At 38.6% G+C, this 21,438-nt stretch overlaps 1 protein-coding gene across 4 annotated transcripts in view; it reads left to right on the top strand.

The window, feature by feature from the left end:
• The window catches only part of ESYT2 (extended synaptotagmin 2), an 80,319-nt gene that overhangs the window by 16,041 nt on the left and 42,840 nt on the right, over positions 1 to 21,438 (top strand). For all 4 annotated transcript variants that reach the window (XM_063183317.1, XM_063183270.1, XM_063183217.1 and 1 more), the window contains exons 2-4: positions 14,046 to 14,087; positions 14,675 to 14,809; positions 16,556 to 16,632. In XM_063183317.1, coding sequence (XP_063039387.1) covers positions 14,046 to 14,087; positions 14,675 to 14,809; positions 16,556 to 16,632 — 254 coding nt within the window. The remainder of the gene's footprint in view (positions 1 to 14,045; positions 14,088 to 14,674; positions 14,810 to 16,555; positions 16,633 to 21,438) is intronic.

The following is a 21,438-nucleotide window of genomic DNA, read 5'->3' as shown; positions in this document are numbered from 1 at the left end:
CACAGGCCAGCCTTGGGTGCTCATTTACTGCAGTTCCACTTGAGGGGCTTTATCTTCCTTTTTGCTAACTGTGAACTTCAATATGTTGCAGACTGTGATGTGTCTGCCAGGTAGTGTCCATCTGTTTGTGGATGAACAAAAATCTCCTAGTGCTGTGGATGGTGTACTTTGGTACTAAATGTACTTTGTGATGAAAATTATTGTACAGTTGTAGAGAGACATTGCAGGCCCAGGAGCTTTGCAACTTGCTGCATGTTCCACTGTGCAGATGCTGTATGTGCCAGCCTAGTAACATAAGCACATGAATTTTCCTCAGAGGATGCAGTTTCAGTAGCAGCCTGTCCTTGTGCAGGTTTGATTTAAGTACACTTACTCTGCTTTTTCTAAAATAGCTTCTTGGATAAGAGGTGCTAAGCTCAGTCATGGGATAGATACTCAGCTGGAAGATAGGCTGTCCAAATGTGATTTGTGTGAATTAAAGGCCATGGGTGCAAATTTAAAAATCTTTCTATGTCTTTGTAAAATCTTTTCAATAAATAATGAAAATACATTTTCTGTTTCAAAGCAAAAAAGCAAAATGGGGATTTCCTGGGTGGGGATTTTTGTTTATGTTGAACATTAGCTTCTGTCATTTTTGAGGATTTTTTTTCCTCTAAAGTACCTTTTGTTAACATATAGAGTCAAAATAGTAAGACTGATATTTAAGGATAAGGATAATAGTTAATTTAGCTGGGGAGGCAGTCTGGGTTTTGATTCCACCTTGTAGCTCAAACATATGATGTAGCATTCCTTAGTTTAGAAACTTGATTTAGCAGGGAGTGCTTTCACTGTCTTTCCTTAGCAACCCAGCCTACCAAAACACACCAGAGCTGCCCTTCCTGCTCTGTTCTGAGGAACAGTAGCAAACTCCATGGTTTTAAGGTGGAGTTTATAAACAAAAATAGGATAATGAGTCCTGCAATTGTAGGGGATTGGAATTCAGTGGTCAGAGTATTTTCCAATTACATATTTTGTTGGTCTTGTATTTTCAGTATGAATCTGTATGAGGTTAAGGGCTGCACTAAAACTTTTAAGTATACTTACCTGAAGAGTATTCATTAAATGGAATTGCTTGTGGGTTCTTTTTGCTTGTTTTCTTTGGTAGGGGCTAAGCATGCCTCAAGGCAGAAGGGGTGCTGGAGGATGCCAGCAGCTGCTAAGGGTTACAGCCATCCTTTGCACAAGCTGAGAGGGCATTCAGGGAAGGATAACTCCATAGTACTCTTTTAGTTTTGATTTTTCCTTGGACATCACTTCTGATTGCTGTGTTAGCTGAATGTTTGATCTTGCTTAGTGCAGAATTTGCAATGTAATATGTTGCCAGTGAAATGGCAATAGTTCTGTTACAGAACAGTGCTATACACACTGTTGAGGGGTGCTGATACACAGCCCATTGAAGGGGACAAAATTGTTCTAGAGAGAAAGGAGAACAAATCTTATAAACCTTAAAAATTTTAGCATCTACTTAGTTATTAGAAATACTGAGCTTTGTATGTGAACCTGGTATAAGAATTTGGTTAAAGGCTTGAATGAAAGAGCCAGGAGTTACACATGTAAGTTTGTCATCTGATGCCTGGTGCTGTCAGGTTAACTGGGGCTTTCCTCCCCTCCATTTGTCACTGCATTAACTGAGACCTGATTTAAACACTGCAGCTCTTTTTGCTTTCACTTTATTGGAATGCTCTGCTTTCTGTTACTTTGTCAGCAGAGTTTTTATAGTTTCAGAGACGGCTAATCTCTGATTATTTACAGGTTGCACAGAACTCCTGGTCTATTGCTCTGCATTCTTTATACTCTCTGAATTTTACATAGTGGGTTTCTAGTGTTTTGACTAGAAATGAAACAGGGAGTTTTAAATGCCTGTTATATCTTACATGATTTCTGATTATATTTCAAAAGTGTTTTAACATTAAGAATAAGCTCTAGCTGGATAATACTGGATTCAGTGCAGTATGTAGAAGTTAAACATCTTTGCTGCTGTTGGGTCAGAGTCAGTCAAAACAAGCATTAACTACTGAGTGTATTCTACAGACTTGTTTGACTTCTTAGGACTTCTAGGTTAACCTAGCTTGAATTTTTATGTCATGATGCTGCATTTTTTTGGATACCACCAAAAAAATAAAAATCCAAGTTCTCCATTTTGCTCTTTTGTATTTTCAAATACAAATTTGCAGTTTGCTTATTCCCAACAAATTCAAAGCTAATTATACTTGTCATAGATCACATAGATTTGTTTCAAATGTCTTGTGAATTATAGATTACATTAGAAAGAATAGAAGGTAGGGCTTCATCATGGAGATGTTTCAGGCTAAAGTCAGGGAAGAAGATTTAATCTGCCTGAGAAAGAGGAGTCTAGCAGGAGGTGATCACGGCTTCTTAACACCTGCCATTTCTGAAAGCTGATGCCCATTTTAGCTCTCACAGAACACCTGCCTGGCTCCCTTAGGGAGATGAACTGTGCAACCCAGTGAGTGCTGAAGGAATGAGCTCTCCCTGCTGCAGGAATCAGTCTCTGGGTCAGAGCTGACTGCAGGCTCAGGGAATGGGGCAGCAGGTCAGTGGAGTAAAAGGTGAAGAAACCTTCAATGTTTTATTGTAGATACCAGCAACAAGGCTGGCTGGCAATTGGTGCAGAGCCCAGCACTTCTTTTCACAGCTGTAGACAGTTCAAAGAATAGTGAGCTGTGCTGTGACACTGGTTGTATAAGCTGTTTTGAAAGCTAATGTTTAGCAGTCCAGAGAGGAAAATTTGTCTTCTGTTGACTGTCAAGAGAATAAGACACTCTGGCATGCAGTGGGGTGGGAATATGCCTGGATTCTCAAGGGAATTGAAAAGGAATTTGTTATAGAGACTTGAAAGTACAAAAGAGGTCATGTTTTTGAAATGTGGCAAATTGAAAATATCGTGCTAATGCTTTAATAATTTTATTTTAAAAAGCAAAAGCTTGAATTTCAAGGTGTTAAGACTTTATTTGTAGAAGGAGAAGAAGAAATTAAATTACTCCTGGGAATACAAGGGTAAAGTCAATAATGTCAAAAAAGAGTACTCTGCAAGACTTTTTTAAGCAGTAAAATTTGGTGAGTCCTGAGAGCTGTGGTTCATCCTATGCCTTTTAGCAGTTTAAACATTTAAAATCTGGGTCTTTGCTTTCAGTAATTGCAATGCTTGTGGGAATTTGGAGATGTGCTAATGCAGGCTTATGAAACATTAAATGTTTCATTTTGTAAACCTTGGTTGCACTACTTCTCTGTAACAGGCTGTGAGAGCAAGACTATGGTCAGTATAAATCCAGTTTTTGATATTTTGCTTGTATAGAGTCTTATGCTACTATTTTTTTTTAACTGTGCTTGTCCTGGCCCTCTGTTGGACATCAGCATTTATAAAATACAATTGTAATTGTTACTGCTGTAAATGCTTATAGAGGTGAGATTGGAAAAGGGGCATCCTGTTGTCCTAAGAGTTCATGTTGGCTTCTGGTCTTCTGAATGAGGAAGTGATATAGACAAAAACTTTTGTAAATGTGCATAGTAAACAGGTAAAATGTTAAACCTAAACTCCTATGTTTCTTCACTTCAAGATGTGCTCAAGAGGTGTGCTACATGTGAAAAATGTCTCCTCCTGTGTTAGGTTATCAGTCTGCTGTCAGAGGTTCTGCATGTCAGTCCCTCAGAACTGGAAACCATTAAAAGGTTCCTGCAACCTATTCCCCTCATACGCCTTCTACTCCTTTATTATTATTTTTACTGTCCTGTCTCACTCCAGACTAAGCACTGAAAACTTGCCTTTGTTCTTTTTGAGGTGGAAAGAGAAAAACAAATGTGAGCATGGCAATCCAGGAAAAATTACAAGATATTAAACTGCAGTGAAAATAAAGCAGTTTGGCTACAGAGTTGATGTAATCTCTATATTGAAGCCTGAGCTAGGCTATAATATTAGTAATATACAAGTACTTGAGGATAACTCTGAAATTAGGCTGTGAATTAGAAGGTGAATCTGTAGTAGGGGACTAAAAGCTTCAAGCTTTCTGTTCTGAAAGAGGTAACAGCTGAGCAAAGCAAACCCATGTGGTTCCTCTGACAGACATCCTGTGCTGTGTTTAGGGTAGATTCTGCACCCAGATAGCAGAGAAAACCATGCCAATGTACTTCCACCTATTTGGAAGGAAACTCTGACCTTTACTGGTGGAGAAGGAGATTTTTGTTTCATGTTGTTTGTGAGGTGATTAAGCCTGGTTGCTTCTGGAAGCTAATGATGATTGGTTTTTAATTTCTAGGCTGGAGCTCTTGCCTACAGCTGGGGCTGCAGAGGCTGAGTGTGAGGCTAGAAGCAGGATTTTCCAGTTCCCTTACTAGCAGACTTCTGTTCTGTCATTCTTCCAGAGCAGCTGCTTCTAATGCCTATCCCAGAGGATTTTGTTAGAGCAAGCTGCTGCTAAGTAGGAGGTCTCTGGGTAACTTTCTATTATGGCATGCTTGCTCCATCTCTGCAAAAATAGCAGCACTTAGGCAAATTGTATCTAGTTTTGGTATTGGTGAGTTGAATTGCTGAAAAGTAATGCAGCTTTTGACAAGTCACACTGCCACTGAGTGAAACATATTTAATAGATGTTGAAGTGAAAGATGTGCATAAAAAAAATGAAACTGCTGTGCTTTGAAATGGCTCAGCATCCTTCACTTCTGAATTGCAGCACTTAGTTCTGGGCTGCCTTTTCAGTCATATCAGAGCTCTGGAGCCTCTTTTTAGGCAGGGTTAATATTTTTCAAATATTAGCATTATTTTGCATTGCCAAAGACATTTTTTGCCATAGAAATTGGGGAGAATATCCAGGTGAGAATATTCTGGTGGTGTTGCAGGGCTGCATAAGGATGGATTTTGAATCCTCAGCTATAAGCTGATTAGGCTTTTGATGGGCTGCTAGCAGAAATTGGAGGATTGCTGATTTTCCAAATGCTGTTCCAATGAATTCTGCAATGAGAAGGAAAACAGAGAGACAACACTCTCAATTACAGTCCTGTATTTGTATTTAATATATAATATATTTTAAAAATAATCTTAGCAAAGTAGCATATTTTTATTATTTAAATGAGAAATACAGATACATTTCTGGCTATTGATAAAATGTAAAAAAAGGCATTTTATAGTTTGAATTAATGGCATGTGTTAATTTTAGCACAGCAGACAGGTTGGATATGGGATCCCTCTGTGGAGTTTGGGCTCTAGTGAGGTTCAGTGGGTGTGTGTATGGGCAGTGGTGGCTCTTGGCAGCGTTTTGGGAAGGTCTGGTTTAGCCTGACTTTACAAGACACAGCCTGTATGCTGCTAGTTGTTTTCCTTGTCCCCCAGATATGGTACTTATGAATGTATATTAAGAAATAATGTCCTTCAGGCCATACCAGGATGCTGAAATGTCCTGTTTATTCCAGGTTTGAACTACTCTGTATGTTAGGCTTTTCTTTAGACCTTTAAGAAAGGGAAGAGGAACAAAGATAACAAGGAAGGTTGTAAGGAAATAAAAATTTCTATACCTTACAAAGAATGTCAGTTTTGTTACTTGAGGTGTATGAATTCTATTGTAGCAGCTTTCCTGTGTTACCATTGAACCCTGGAGGTGTTGAAAAGCTGTTTGTTTCAATTTCTCCAAGCACCAGCGTGTTTTGTCTTTAATTGCTGTGTTGTTGAAGAAATTACTTTCCACCCTAGTGCTCACAGTGCCTGAAGCAGATAGCTCAGGGTCGGGGGGGATACAGAGATCACCCTGTTAAACTCGTGCTGAACAGCTGTCTGCAATTCACTGTGGCACCTCACAGGACTTGAACTGATAGAGGCAGCTCACGTGGGGTGACAGAGTTTGTGCTGGTACAGTGTTTTGGGAACATTTGGTGGGGTACCAAGTATGTGTTTCTAAAGCCACTCTTGTCTTATAGGTGCAAATCTGACTCAAAGGCCATGTAATTGCTTCTTACATAAAGGTTTATTTTGTTTTCCAATGTATTGTCCAAGCACTTAAATGGCTTATGTTCCAGTTTATAAATAAATGCAGTCCTTAACCTTGCTTGGTATTACAGCTGTTTCTTTCATTTAAGTATGTTTCCACTTTTTCCATTATTTCTGTTTTACTGTGAGGTTTTATCATGATCATAGAGGCATGGCAAAAATTTTAGGCTCCTTTCCCACCTCCTTTATATCTTACTCTCCGTGTGTACTCTCTGTGTGGAGGGGAGTCATTTTATTTTTTCCTCTACCCTTAATTCTCTTATGTTTGACTTTTTTAAAACTTTTTTTTTCTTTGTTTGTTTATGGGCCATTATTGTCAAAACCTCTGCTGCTTATTTTGTAACACTTTTAGGTTACTTGATACTGATTTATGTGGCTCTTTCTAGCTGGAATTCTGTGAAGTGTCCTATGGACATAAATAGTGTGCTTGACAAAACTGATTTTCTATATTCAGTCTGCTTCTGCACCTTGCAGAAGTTTCTGTTGAAAGATGGGGCACATGCAGCTCATCTGTAATGATTCTCAGGGAAACTGTTTTGAGAGTCTTGGCTTAATCTCAAACTTGCAAACACACCACATTTGTAGTCCTGAGCATGAATTTTGCTGTGCAAAGGCTGATCATTTTAAAACTGCGAACACAAAATCCATCCCAAGGCATGCTAAACAGAAACTGAATCTGATTAGCAGAAGTAATGTGACTAACAGTTGATTGTTGGTTTAGTAACGAGGGCCTGCAGGATTTCTAAGGTACCCTCACTATTAGAATTTAACCTTTCCTTTCAGAAATACTGCATCCTGCAGTTCTGCAACAGTAAATATTTTGTGGGATTTCCTTAGAAGAAGAGAGAGCCAGGGTATTTCTGGTATTGCTGGAAGCTGGGAGAATTGCTCAGTTAACCCCAGAGGTGAATCACTGAAGTGACAGAGCCTGGCTTTCCCTCCCAGTCCCCTTCTTTAGCTCCTGTCAGAAAGGAGGGGTCCTCCCTTCAGCCTGGCTGTGAGGAGGAGCCTCTCCAGGCTGTGGCAAGTGGCAAAAGTGGAAGGGAGCAAATCATTCACCTACTGCTGCTCCTTGTTGCTTCAGAGACTGAGAGGGGATTGCTGGCTGGAATACATGGGATTAAGCTATTAGCCCTGCTCAGCTCTATTTTACCTAACATGTCCTTAGGCCAGCCTGCTTTGCCAACTGGAAAACACTGGAGTGAATAGCTGTTAAATTGAGCTTGAATATCACTATATGACATGATTTATTCTATCTGTGCTGGGCTTCTTCTTTTATTTACTTTGTCTGGCCTTTTTGACTTACATGTGCAGTGAGTTTAGACAAACTGTCAGCTATAATTCAAAGGAAAATTTAATTTTAGTGTGTTTTGGTTTTTTGCCACACCACTGGCTTTAGGCTTAATGGTTAAATAACTGCTTATGCTGTACATTCAGAAGGTTTTAGAGCACCTAATTTGGGCTTCTGTCCTGAATCTCCTTCTGTGGTATGGTCTCTCCCTACCCACAGATTATGTATGAAGAGACTATGAAAACTTACTGTGATACCCTCATACGTTTTTACATTTAAACAAGACAAATGTACTTTTGCTAGAGAGGAGGATGGAGGATTTTTATATGTAATTTTAGCTTTCCAAAATAAGCAGAAGGGATCAGCATCTACTAGAAGAGATATTTGTGAAATAGCTGGAAAAGTGCTCAAGAATATTTTGCTGCTTTGTAACTATATAAAGAAACTTGGTTATACTGTGTGACCTTAAAGTGACTGGTATAGTTTCTTTAAGATTTACATCTGGAACAACAAATGATCAGTGCAAAGGGAAGGAACTAAGCTTAAGTAAAGTAATGCTGACTCAGATAAGTATCTGTTAAACATAGCTATCATAGTGCATTATGTTTTATGTAGAATATTCTACAGTGTGTGGAAGTGACTCATCAGGATTGTTGAGGCCAACTCCTGAACCTATGGAGAGCACCCCAAGAATCTCAAATGTGTCTGAGAGCATTTGAATTCTTACTTTTAATCTTTGAATGTAAAATGGAAGAAACTCAAAATTTTGGGGGATTTTGTTTGGGGTTTTTTATTTATTGTTGCTGGAGTTTTTTCCCTTTAAATATAATCTGCTTTTATTGCTTCCATTTCTTCCATTGCTGTAATACACAATTCATGAAACGTGGTTGGTTTGTAGCAAATTAAATTTTCAGTTTTTGGAACTCTGGTCAATACCTGTAGTTTTGTACTTTCAGTGTAGGTCCTCAGATTTTTGGTTGAATTATGTAGATAATATTTAGAGCCTATGTGTTAATCATAATCATCAAATAAATGTTACATTTAACTAGGGTTGTCTCATAAATACCTTTAAGGATGGAGAAAAAAAAAAAGATAATTTTTAAAAGAAAAATGTTTTACAATGAGGGTATCAGTGAATAGTAACAACTATTATGAAATTTATGTTTTAAAGTAGATTATTAGTACCTGTGACTGTGTTGAGAACAATTCAACATTACTTACAGAGGGGTATTGTCATGTCTTTCCTTCTGAATTTCTTGTCAATGCTTGCTTTTAAGGACATTTATGTAGATAAGTGAAACTTCCTTTATGTGAATGAAAAAATATATTTAAGGCATTAATATTATTTGCACTTTGAACCTCATTTCATGTTATTTGCTGGTTGCTATTTGACTCTTCAGAATTTCCCACCAATCCTTAGTCCATGGCATTTGAGTGTAATAGTTACTATTCTGTGTCTTGCCTTGTTTTCTTGGAAAGATGCAGATGATAGTCTGGCCAGAAAACTGAGTCAATTTAGCCAGTATGAAGAGAGTTTGAAAAATAAAATAATAAGAAATGTTTCTGCTGGTTTTACTGTTATTGTAAGTGTGGTTTTTTTTGTCCTTTTTTTCTTTTACTGTCTTCTAGGACAATAGAACTACATTCCTTGGGCTTTTTCTGCTCATTTATTGATCATTACAAAAAATACTGTGTTCTGAATTGAGTTTTTGAAAGTGCAGATCAGAAGTAGAAAGTAAATATGAAAGTTATTTAGAGCTAAGCACAAGCAGTTGTGTGAGAAAGCCGGATAGTGTCTTTTTAATTGTACAGAAATGCATCTTTTGAGCACTTCCAAATATTTTGCAAGATAACATTTAATAATAGAACTTTCCTGGAACATGAAATATTATGATGTTTTTGGAGTTGAATGTGGTCATTGGGGCATTTATTCCATCAGTTCTCTCTTGTTATACTTTGCTTTGAATAATGAATTGCTACACCAAGTGGTTGAAATGACGCTACTTGCCAAACCTGCATGAGTAATTTAACAACAGAAGCCAAGAGGGAAATGCTTTTAGTCATTAACTGTCTTAGCTGAAATCTTGACTTCTGTCTCTTTCTGTCGTGCTTGTCAATAGATTTTTATAAAAGAATTAACAGATTTTGCACATCACTTAGTCTGATTCTTGCTTCTGGCCATAAAAATGTCTGTGCAGTTGCTTCAATGTTCTTGTGTCAGTCCTGACTGATCCAGTGTACCAACTTCTATCCCTCAGGCTTTTTCCTGTTGTCTATGCATAGAATTGTATTTGAAGTCAAAAAGTCTTAGAGCAAAAAATAATTTTGCCACTAGTATTGCAGTCTCATATAGCAGGCTGAAAACATATGGGATTGGTAGATGGATAAATATTTTATTCTTTGTTTTCAGACAGCCTGGGTTTGGAGCATCTAAGGATTAAGCAAAGCCCAGCTTTTGATTCAAGGTTGGCTTGAGTGAAAATTTCAGAGTCTTGAAGAAAAAGGTTCTCTGCTTTCTGTTTTGAGTGTCAGAACAGGCACCAAACTGAACTATATTAAAATAGGAGTGAGCAAGCAGAAAAGCAAGAATGGAAAAGAGATGAGAAACAGGAATGGAAGATACTGTATTATTTGTTGCCTATTATCACATGCAACTGCAGGAGTAAACTAGGCTTACATAAATGAGGAGCAGGCTTAGTGCCAACTCATGTAACTGTAGGAGCATGATAGGTGTGGCACACCAAAGGACAAGGAATTATTAAATCTGTGGAAATATTAAGAGTCCTGTCCTGTTAAGCAAGGTCCTAATGAAGACTGCAGAGTAGATAAAATAAAAAATTAATAAATTAGCATATATGGGTAGATTTGAGTATCTGTGGCCTCTTTTTTGTTTCCCAAACTGTCTCAAGTGTTTCTGCATAAATTGGGACTGAATGTGAAGAGTGCTTGATAGGTGCAAGAGAGATGCTTCCTCTTTTCCTCATTGCTGTCAGCTGTGTGCATGGTGCAGGGGATGTGGCCTGTGCCTTCAGAAGTCTATACTCTGAGGCTGGGAAGTTGGATCACCCTTTGGAGGAAGGTGAATTTCATCTGGGCTGAGGTTATATTTAGAGCAGGAAGCCTCTCTCAAGTCTAGTGTGCCTTTTCTGTTGAATGTCAACTGGATACTTGTACAGAAGACTAAAAATGAATCGTGAACATGACAACTGTTATATCTTGCATTACTCACAGCAAACAGGTTTGCTTTTGGTATTTCCATGAATATTCTTTTCCTTTCCTCATCTGTATGTTAATTTGTTGTTTCTATTTATTTTACTTTGTTGCTGTTCATTGCAATGCCTGTAGAATCATAGAATTCAGGAAAAGACCTCTAAGATCATCAAGTCCATCTATTAGTCTGACACTGCCAGATCTACCACTAAACACTGACCCTAAATGCCACAGCTGCAATACATCCAGCACTGGTGACTCTACTACCTCCTTAGGCAGCCTGTTCCAATGCTTAACAACTCTTTCCATGAAAGAAGATTTTTCTTAAATGCATTTTAAACCTCCCTGGTGCAACTTGAGGCTATTTCCTCTTATCTTCTCTTTTTCACATGGGAGAAGAGAGTGACTCTCATGTGGCTACAACCTCCTTTCAGATAATTGTAGGGAACAAGAAGGTCTCCTCTGAGTTTCCTTTTCTCCAGGCTAAGCAACTCCAGCTCCATCAAGTGCCCCAGCTAAGTCTTGACCATTTCCAGCTCCACTGTCCTTCTCTGGACATGCTCCAGCACCTCAATGTCCTTCTTGTATTGAGGGGCCCAAAACTGAACACAGGATTCCAGGTGCAGCCTCACCAGTGCCCAGGACAGGGGGACAATCAGTGCCCTGGTCCTGCTGGCCACACCATTTCTGATTCAGGCCAGGATGCCTTTGGCTTTCTTGGCCACCTGGGCACACCTGGCTCATGTTCAGCTGCTGTCAACCAGCACCCCCAGGTCCTTTCCCCAGGGCCACTTTCCAGCCACTCTGTCCCCAGCCTGTAGCCCTGCCTGGGGTTGTTGTGACCCCAATGCAGGACCCAGCACTTGGCCTTGTTGAACCTCAAACCTCTGGTCTTTGTCCATCAGTCCAGCCTATCCAGATCCCTCTGCAGACCCTTCCTGCCCTCCAGCAGATCAACACTCTCACCCAACTTGGTGTCACCAAGACTGAGGGTGCTGTCAATGCCTTCACACAGATCATTGATAATGGCAGTAAACAGGAGTGTCCCCAGCACTGAGCCCTGTGGAACACACTTGTGACTGGCCAGAGTTACAGCCATGGATGTAGCTCCATTCCCCCCACTCTCCCTGGGCCTGGCCATGCAGCCAGATTTTTACCCAGCTGATTTACACTGATCCAAGCCATGACCATCCAGTTTCTGCAGGAGAATGCTCTGGGAAAACGTGTCAGGCTTCACTGAAGTCCAGGTCAGCACATTGACAGCCTTTCCCTCATCCACTAAGTCATGCTGTAATAACAGGAGATCAGCTCCACGGCCTTTGCTGGCACCAAGGTCAGGGTGACAGGCCTGTAGTTTCCCAGGCCCTTGTGGATGGATGGGGTTACATTTGCTGACCTCCAGTCACCTGGGACCTCCCCAGTTCGTCAGGACTGCTGGTAAATGATGGGGAAGTGGCTCTGGGAGCTCTTCTGCCAGCTGCCCCAGTACCACTGGGTAGATCCCTTCCAGCCTCAGAGACTTGTGCTTGTCTAAGTGGTGTAGCAGGCTGCTGAGCATTTCCTCTTGGATTACTTTGGTGTCCCCTGTGTGGAACAGCTGTGCAGCTCTCACCCTGTGAAACTGAACATCACTGATCTCCTCCTAAATCAGAAGGAAGCATGTTGATCCAGCATCATGCACAAGTCATTGCTGAGAATTGGCATTTTTCTGTTTCCAGACTCAGAGGCAAATATTTAAAGGAAAGATCTAAGTGTTATTTATTAGTGTTGGGGTTAACAGTGTTCATTCTTTCTGTTCGTTTAACTTCTTTACCATTGGAAGCAACATGAGAACCCTACAAGACAAAAACTGAGTGTAAACTCTGTTCAGCTCTAAGTTCATGCACATACTTGTAACTGCTTGTGTTGCAAAAGTAAAAAAAAAAAAAAAGTATTTTTTGTTTTCAAAAAGTGGACACCATCCCCAAGCCTCTTAAGTTCAGAGTCATGACATTCTACCCACCATAATTTTCTAGGAAATTAATTCTAAGCAAATAAAATTACATCGTTTCCAAATTGTTCCATCTGCTATTAATAATTCTATTCTTTTAACTTTAGTAAAATAAATGATGATATTTTTTCTCAGTCAAACAGATCACTGGACTTTAGTATCACTTGTAAAGCTTTTGAGAGATGTGATATACTTGAAAAAAATGCTGAGAACCTTTCTTGACAGCGGAAGACAGCAGCATTTGTAATTCTCTAGGTATCTGTAGAAACATGGGGCTTACCTTTGTTATTGACCTGGGATTGTTGAAAAATAAACAGACTGGAGAGATAACTCTGACACTGTTTATTATGCTGCTGATGGGCAGCATAGCAAAACCTATATAGCAAAAGTTTGGGGGTTTAGATGAAAATAAGGACTGCTCTGAGGGTAGATTGAGTATATGAAGAATATGTTAGTGCTGATTATTAATGCAAGAAGTGAATAAAAACTGAAAGAAGTCATTAATGGGCCTTGCTTTCAAATTCATCTTGTTGAAAATACGGTTTAGAGTAGTTCTTTCACTGACTCCTCACATCTGGGATATGCATAATAAAAATAACTGCTGTTGAGGCCGTGGTGCAATCTGTTATGCTATGAAGAGATTAAGACTTGGCAGTTCAGTTCAGTAGAGACACTGCTTCACAAAAGTCACCATATGTAGGTCACAGTTTTTTAGTGTGTTCAAAGGCTCTTTGTGTTTGGGAAGTGTGATCTGCATCTTGTTCTACAGCCTGTGAGTTTCTAAGGAAAGTCTTGTTAGCTCTGCTTATTCAGGGCTTTATTTTTGTGTGGAGGGGATTTTTGTTTGGGGCTTTTCTGGTGTGTGTATTTGTAAAAGGTAAAGCTACCACCTGTGCTCTCCTATGTCTGGAAAACTGTGTCTGTTCATCCAGCATTTAATTGATGTTTTCCTATTGCCATGGGCACTTTCTGCCCTGTATATAAACTATCACTCTGTCTCTGACTGGTTTCTGCAGTTGTTTAAAGAAAGAAATCACTAGAAATGTCTTTCAAAGGACTTTTGGCCAGACTTAAATCCATATTCCTGAGCTTCAACTTCACTGATTAAATATGTATAGCCATGATTTATTGCCATTGAAGAAGATTTGGCATGAATGAAAGGAAGTAGAAGTGCAGTCGGGACTCTGGCAGTCGTGTGTGTCGTGTTAATATTGGCTGACACAAGCTGGGTTGGCTGTGCTGGTTTTTTAGTTTGTCCATGGTGTTACAGCATTACTTTATTCCAGGTGCTGCTACTAGAAACAAGCCCAAGCATATATTTATTTAGTTCATAAATGAATTTGTATTTTAATTTGCTTGTATTTTAATTCTCTTGTCAGGATTGTTGACTGCTCAATATGTTGTCCACTGTCTAGAGAGATCCCTAAGCTTTCTGGCATTATAAATGACTGGACGCAATTAACTACAAAGTGTTTTGTATTTGTATTAATTTTTTGTTTTGTGTTTTTGGTTTTTTTTAGGTGCATTTTCCAGACACAGAGAGAGCAGAATGGCTCAACAAGGTAAGGAGAAGCATTGCACCTAAATGGGAAGGGGCAGGAGGGAGGGCTGAGATGAGAATAAAAGATGAGGCAAGAATCTGAGAAGAGAATAGTTTTGACTTCATGCTTTATACACTTCAAGTCTCTGGTTGTTGATCCAGTTAGTCACAAGAAAGATTAAATTTAGTTTCATGGTCCTGAAAATGTGAGTTTCATGAATGATTTAAAGTGGCATAACAGTAATGAGAGCTATAATTGCATAGAAGTCATAGCAGCTGTAAACACAATCTTTAATTTTCTACTTGTCTGGGATACTTTCCAGTTACTGTAGGTTCCTGACCTACAATCTAAAAATAAGTGAAATTTGCAGTTTTGATTTGTGTGTGTGATAATCTAAGACATAAATCTATGTAGCTTACTTTTTAAAAAATATCTTTCATTCAAAGAGCATAGAAGAACATGAATTAATGAGAAAATAGTAAGAAAAAAAGCAATATAGAATTTTCAGATAGAAAATTCAGATGCAGTGAAGTTCTGATTTTTACATTTATAACTTATTCGTGTATTTTAGAACTGTACTTCCATGCAGATTTTTTTTTTCTCTTTAGACTGTAAAACAGATGTGGCCTTTTATTTGTCAATTCATTGAGAAACTCTTCCGAGAAACCATAGAGCCAGCAGTGAGAGGAGCAAACAACCACCTCAGTACCTTCAGCTTTACAAAGATTGATATTGGTCATCAGGTCAGTGTCTGGGGAGGTTTTTTAAGAGACCCTCTTTTACACAACATTTTCATGTAGCCTGTTCAAATCTGCACAGAAATATTTCTCTGTGACACTTGGTCGTAAGCCTGACTCTGATTTCTGTTGTTACATTAAAATAAAAAATGTGTGGGTTTTTTAGCAGAGGCTTTATTGCATTTCCTGGGATCTATGCTTCACAAACTTGACTGAGAATTTGGAGATGACTCAGTGTAGCAATGCCTGGTCACATGAAGAGCTCACAGCAGTGTAATTTTAATATTGTTCATGTGAGCATGTTAGTGAGCAGGGACCATTATCCTTTTGGCAGAGGGTCCAAGTGCAGTTCTCTTGTCACAGATGCACTTCTGATCATGTTATGTGTGGGGTCAGTGACAAGGCTGCTGGCCTGGCTTCTCAAGGGCTGCACAAATCACAGTATAAAGGGGCATACAGATACTTGTCTTCTGTTCCAGCCCATGAAAGAAGGGGTCTCATGCCTGCAGGAGAGCCTCTTTGACCAGTGCAAGCTGAGAATGATCCCCTCTGCTTGCAGCAACTTCAGCACAACTCAATCATCCCTACGTTAACCAGAGCTTTACTGCTTTGAGATGCAGTTCAACAGCTTTTGTTTGAAGTTGTCTTTTGTGTTTCTATTGCTTGTCATAAATTGAATTTCAAATAAGGATTTAAAAATCAACACCCCCACACCCCACCCTCAAATGTTAGGAAACCTAAAATTAATTTTCAGGTGTGATAGAGGGGAATTGTTTTTCCTCTCTTTGTGACTATTTCATGTAGGTTAAAGTTCATTATGCTTTACTCCACCTTTTGTGTGTTTGGTTTATTATTTATTAAATTGTAAAACCTTGCACATGGGGCCTCTGTTCTGCCCTAGATATATTTGTATTATAGACTGAAGCATTCCTTTTAAGTAAGTTTTTAGATTAGCTCCCAGACCTCTTTGTGGTTCTGCAGCTGAATTGAGTAACCTTGGACATGACAAAGAGCTATTCTTACTTTATATTGCAGCCTTGATTGAGTTGGTTGAACTGCACAGCCCCAACACAGCAGTGAGATTTTGATTTTACAGAAATTATCAAAAAGGTGTAAATAGAAATATGAAAATTTTTCAAGGAAGGAAAAACTCAAATGTGAGGTTGTTAGTCATCCTCTCCTGCCTAGTGTTTGATGAATATTTGAGGCTTGAGTGTGTGATTGATATGTGTTAATTCTGTGTGAGGGAGAGAGGGGAGAGACTGAACAATGATTTAGAGAGACAGCACAGAGTGGTTGACACAACTTTTATGGGAATTACAGATTCTTTTCCATCTATTCTCACTAAATTCCACTTAAGGCAATTTTTTGTGAGCTAAATTTAGCTTGTTGTTGTAGTTACACAGAAAAGAATGCTTTGGGAATGTTAGACACCTCTACAGAGAAATCAGATATTTATGCAGGGGAGAGAGAAAGCTTGATATTAAATATTTTTTAAATCTTGAAGTTTAGTGGTCCATACCCAGGGTAATTCTGGAAGGATTGTGGTTAACTGGATCCCAGCGAGGTAATTTTTACCCTTGAAATAAGAGTTTGGACTAAATTGTGATAGTCTTACTTCACACCTTTTAATGTTTATAGTAAGTTCTTAACTTCAGACATGAATATGTCTATATTCACCTTTAATTCAAAGTTAAGAGTTTAATGTACTTCTGTAGAAGAATCCAACTTTTACTTGCTTCATTGTTCCAGCCTCTGAGGATAAATGGTGTAAAAGTGTACACTGAAAATGTGGACAAAAGGCAGATCATTTTGGACCTTCAAATCAGGTAAACTTTATTAATATATTACTATGGGGTCCCTCCTCTATAATTTGCACATTGTTTGATTTGGCAGTTACATTGGCCTGAAAGGAGAATTGCTTCATTATGCAAATATAGTTAGTTCTATATATGCAAATATAGTTAGTTCTAATTGTCTATGACTGGAGGAAGAAGATGCATGCTGTAAACAGCTTTTATCTGAGGGAGATGGAATATCAGCTCTGTGTGGTTTCATCATTAAAGTCATGTTCGTTAATAAAAAAATACTTTCCAAAGATAAAGCACTATCTTTGACTTTTTCTTTGATGTATTAATACTTTGCCATTACATGTAGTCTGAAATCTAAGATTTTGGGTATTTGACTTTTCTCAGTTACTTATTATTTTATAAGCGTAGTATTAGGAAAAATAGTGATAGGTACAGAAGAAATTGTGTTTACTTTACCAGAGTAAATCTGTGTGTTATAAAATGCCAAAACGACACTGCTCCATTGCTTCAGCTTTCTTTGCTATTTCATCATGACTCCTTTTATATAGGTTACTCAGTAGGTCTACCCTACATTTACCCAAGTCATTCTCAGCACAATCTGCAGTTGCAGAGGTTTTTGGAAGTTCAGTCAGTGAACCCAGCAATGTTTTTGCATTTGATCATCTTAGGTCTGTGTTACTGTGGCTACTTTTGCCTGTTTGTGGGTTATGGAAAGGCCAAATTTGTCAGTCACTGACAGTCCAGCAAGGAACAGCCTTCTGTGCTCCTCACTGCTTCCCTGCAGCAGCCAGGAGGGTCATCAGGCATCTCAGCTTCAGAGGCACCTCCAAAATTTGAACGTGGTTATTCTTAAATTTGAATTATTTGTGTAAAGCTCAGCTATGCTGAAGCCTTTGCTGCTTTGGCAGAGCTGGGCAGGCCCCAGAGTGATGAGAGAAAAGGCTGCTGTCTCCTTCCCTGGGTTCCAGAGCAGCTGGGGGCTGCATTTGTGAGCAGAGCCCAGCCTGTATTGAATTGAATCACTTTATTTCTGTAGGGAAAAGACAGCTGTTCAAACCAGGGATTGGTGTTGCTGGACAAAGTACAGCAGGATTGGCTCTTGAGAGCTTATTGCACTGGGTGAATGTGTTAGTCCTAATGGAGATACTTCCTGCAGTTTTCTCTTTGTTGCCACTTCTGACAGCAGCTGGGAGAGCAGCCTCACCTCTTCAGAGATAAGCCCTCAGGAAAACAATCTAATCTGACCAAACAGTCCATAGAAATTGTTTTTAAGAAGCTCTTTCTGTTCCAAAACCACTTCTTCCCTTTAAGGCAGAACTATTCACAGGAAGACAGAGTAAATCTAGTTTTGCTTTTTTTTTTTCATTTCTGCTCATCCTCATGAAGCAGATAAAAGTGAAAAGGCCAGTAGGTTTGTACAAAAATTTCAGGAATAATGTCCTGTTACACAGACCTGAAGGAAATCTGTCTTATTGCATTATCTTGCAATCTGCTTAGATGAGTGGTAGACAGCTGCAATAGAATCCAGTCTAAAAGGCTGAAATAAATTCCTTGAAGTGGTTTAAATAACAATAATTGTGCTGGGTCAGTTGGGTGCCTGTTGAGCCCAGCATCCTGTCCCTAATGCAGGTGGCACAGGCTTCCAGGAAGTAAATGGAAACGAGAGCTCTGGAGTGGCTATCACAGCTTCTAGGAATTAAGGCTTAGACAAAACCATCATCAAAGGAGTCCTGTTTCATATTTAAGACTTGTCCTTGTCACCTCATTCAGAAAGGGCTCTTTTTCAAAGGCTTTTAGTATGCAAGTTAAAACAGAGAGCCCCCCTGGCCCCCTGTAGCAGTTGTTACTGTTTGAATGTTGTTTGCTTTTTAGTAGCTTGATTTATATGTCCTCTGAGAGTCTTATCACTGGGATTGTCTCAGTCCTAACAGGAAGAATAGGTGCCTCTTGATACATTTAGATACAGAGTTAAATACAGATACCAACTTTAAATTATGTCTTCTATTGCAGTTTTGCAGGATTATAAAGAGCAGTCTCACTGCTGGAGAAAAGTCCATCCTTTGGAGTATTTATCCCTCTAGATTTTAATATCCAGTTAAATTAGTTTGTTATAACTTCAATTTATTTCTAAGTTTAAAATTAGGAGCTTCTATAAACCCTTGATTCTCTAAATACAGTTGAGCAGGACCTCTCAAACAATCTCTCTAAACATTCATAAGAATAGTTGTAGGAAGCCAAGCCCTGTGGGGTGTGTGGTGAGGGAAGGAAGGAAAGATTTTATTTATGTTTTTTTCAGTTTAAAGTACATTAATTCTTTTAAGAATCCCCTTTTATCCTGCAGTTCCACTATTGTGGCTTCTTTTAGCCCTTTCTGCTGTCAGTTGTTTGTGGTGGGGTGTGTGCATTTGCTTTGGACCTTCCATAGTGCATTTAAAAGTTTCAATGTGTCTCCAAAACTCAAGAGTATTTTTTTGCATCATCCTTGAGGTTTTTTTTTTTTTTTGTCTGCTTTTAATTTAAATTGCAAAAGGAGTGTGTTTTGGTTTAGTTTTTATTGTTTCTGCAAAGATAATGAGTGCATTATGATCACTGCTTCAGAGTATTTTTCAGAACTCTTTGGAGCACATTTTGTGCATCACTCAGGATCCAATTAAGAACTTCACTCTAAGTAGCTTGAATAACTAATCCACAAAGCACTGGAGAATGTATTTAAAGGTTCAGTTTGAGAACCATATTTGTGAAGGGAATGCTTTGCCTTTCCCTTAATTTGGAGTTTATGTTTAAAAAAATTATTAAAACTCATTACAGTTTAAAAGTCTAGTTCTTGATGACAAATATGGGCAAGGGAAAAATTTCAACCACTTAAGCAAATGAAGATAAAATCTAGAGAAATTGTTAATAAGAAATCTTACATTTGCTAAAGTGTGTGAATGTAGTAAATACTTGGGTAAAGGTTATGGATCAACAGAAAACAAGTTAAAGCCAGTTAACATTCAAATGTTAACTGTAGCAAAGAAAGCAAGAAGATGGAGAGATTGAAGTAGTTGTTAATAGCCTGAGTTCTTTCAATTTCTCATGACACAAAAAATTGATGCACTGAAAGAGTTTTAGGCTGCAGATTAAAACACATGGCAAATTTTTTCAAACGTGGAATACTTGAATGGGGAGACTCACTACATTATGCTGGCAGAGGACAAATGTAAAAATAGGAAATAAAGACTTTCTAAAAACAATTTAGATAGTCCAGTATACAGAGCCACATATCACTGTAATATAGGAAATATTTTTGCTATAACATCTTCTTTTTTCTTCTTTTTATTCTGGGTATCTCCCATGGGCTACAGTGACCACATGCAGTACATCACGCTTCTCTTTTGATTCAGTACAGCTGCTGTTAATATTCTTACAAGAGTGTCCTCATTAAACTGTGATCTACCTCAGTGTTCTGTACCTTAAAGGGATCATAAATATTTCTGGGATGTTATGATCTGAATGTATGGAATTTGCTTACTAAATGAGCTTTCAAGTTGTATGGTGTGTTACAGTGGAATTGTGTAGGCATCAGCTGTTAATGGACCCAGCCAAATATCTTGGGGGATAAAACCATATTTAGCTTTATTATAAAGTTAAATGTTGTTGACTTAGTCCCCTCAAATGCAGTTTGTTACTATTTTTACTTCAGTTTGTCATCATGTTGTTATGGATTTTCAAACAAGCATATTGCTTCCCAGTCTTCATAACACAAATAGTTCTGGTGCTGCAGAGTGCTGAGATTGAGGTTTCAGTTGCAGGTTTTAATTGACCTTGCTTCTCTGTGTCATGTTGTTATGCAATTATATATATATATATATGTGTGGGAGTGTATTTATATATATCTCTACTATCTCTATATATAGTTAGATAGATTAAAAATAGAAATTACATCGTTTAAAATTGTGTATTAAAAGTTACATACCTATTTTTAAACTGTACAGTCACACTACATTCTTTCCAAGGAAAGCAACTGTCACCTTCCTTTGACATAGACCCCATCATGTTGTTGTCTTCCAGTTCTCCAAACTAGCCATTAAACAAAAAAGATTCTGCAAAGTCTTTTCTTTTGAATAATTGAAAATAAATTCCAATGGTGGATGTTTACAGGAAAGTCTTGGTACTATTGTTTATTTCTGTTTAAGGGATTGATAAGAATTGCATTTGTTGGAATCCCAAAGACAGCACCACCACACTCAGAGCAGAGGAGGATACAGATGATTTGGATAATGGATATGTGGAATGCAGCAGCTCTCACCTTGTTTTTTTCCTTTGGTAGTTCTTTGTGCCCCTCAGGCTCAGGAGAAGGGAACAGCAATCCTGCTGTTCTGCTCTTACTGTAAAAGTAATTTATTCTATATTGACTTGAGCCTGGAATAGCCAATGAAGAGAGCAATTCCATTTGTTCACAATTCCCCAAACATTTTTGTAATAAGATTACTTCATACTCCCAAACACAGCTAACACTGTACAGGCCAGGTCTGAGGAACGAATGTGCAGAAACCTGGGCTCTGCTGCAGAACCTGGAACAGGATGCGCTGCAGAGGGAACAATTTCCCCCTCCTTTCAGCAGTGTCTGGCTTTAATCTGGCTCATCTCCATCCCTCTTGGCTCCTTCTTCCATTTTCTTTACCTGGGCAGTCTGTTCAGAAAGCTTTTCAGATTTCATTTTTGCTTCTGTTACAGCCTCTATCTTCTTAGAGAGTGTCCTAGTCCAGCTCATCTCTCCCTACCTGGAGAGATGATGGTACTCAACTGCTGGGTTTTGCTTTTAGCTCTCATTCTACAGAATCA

This window comes from Melospiza melodia, chromosome 1 (assembly GCF_035770615.1).
Source record: "Melospiza melodia melodia isolate bMelMel2 chromosome 1, bMelMel2.pri, whole genome shotgun sequence".
Taxonomy (NCBI): Eukaryota; Metazoa; Chordata; class Aves; order Passeriformes; family Passerellidae; genus Melospiza; species Melospiza melodia.
Note: the sequence above shows the minus strand (reverse complement) of the source record. Positions and strands in the feature narration are given on the sequence as shown.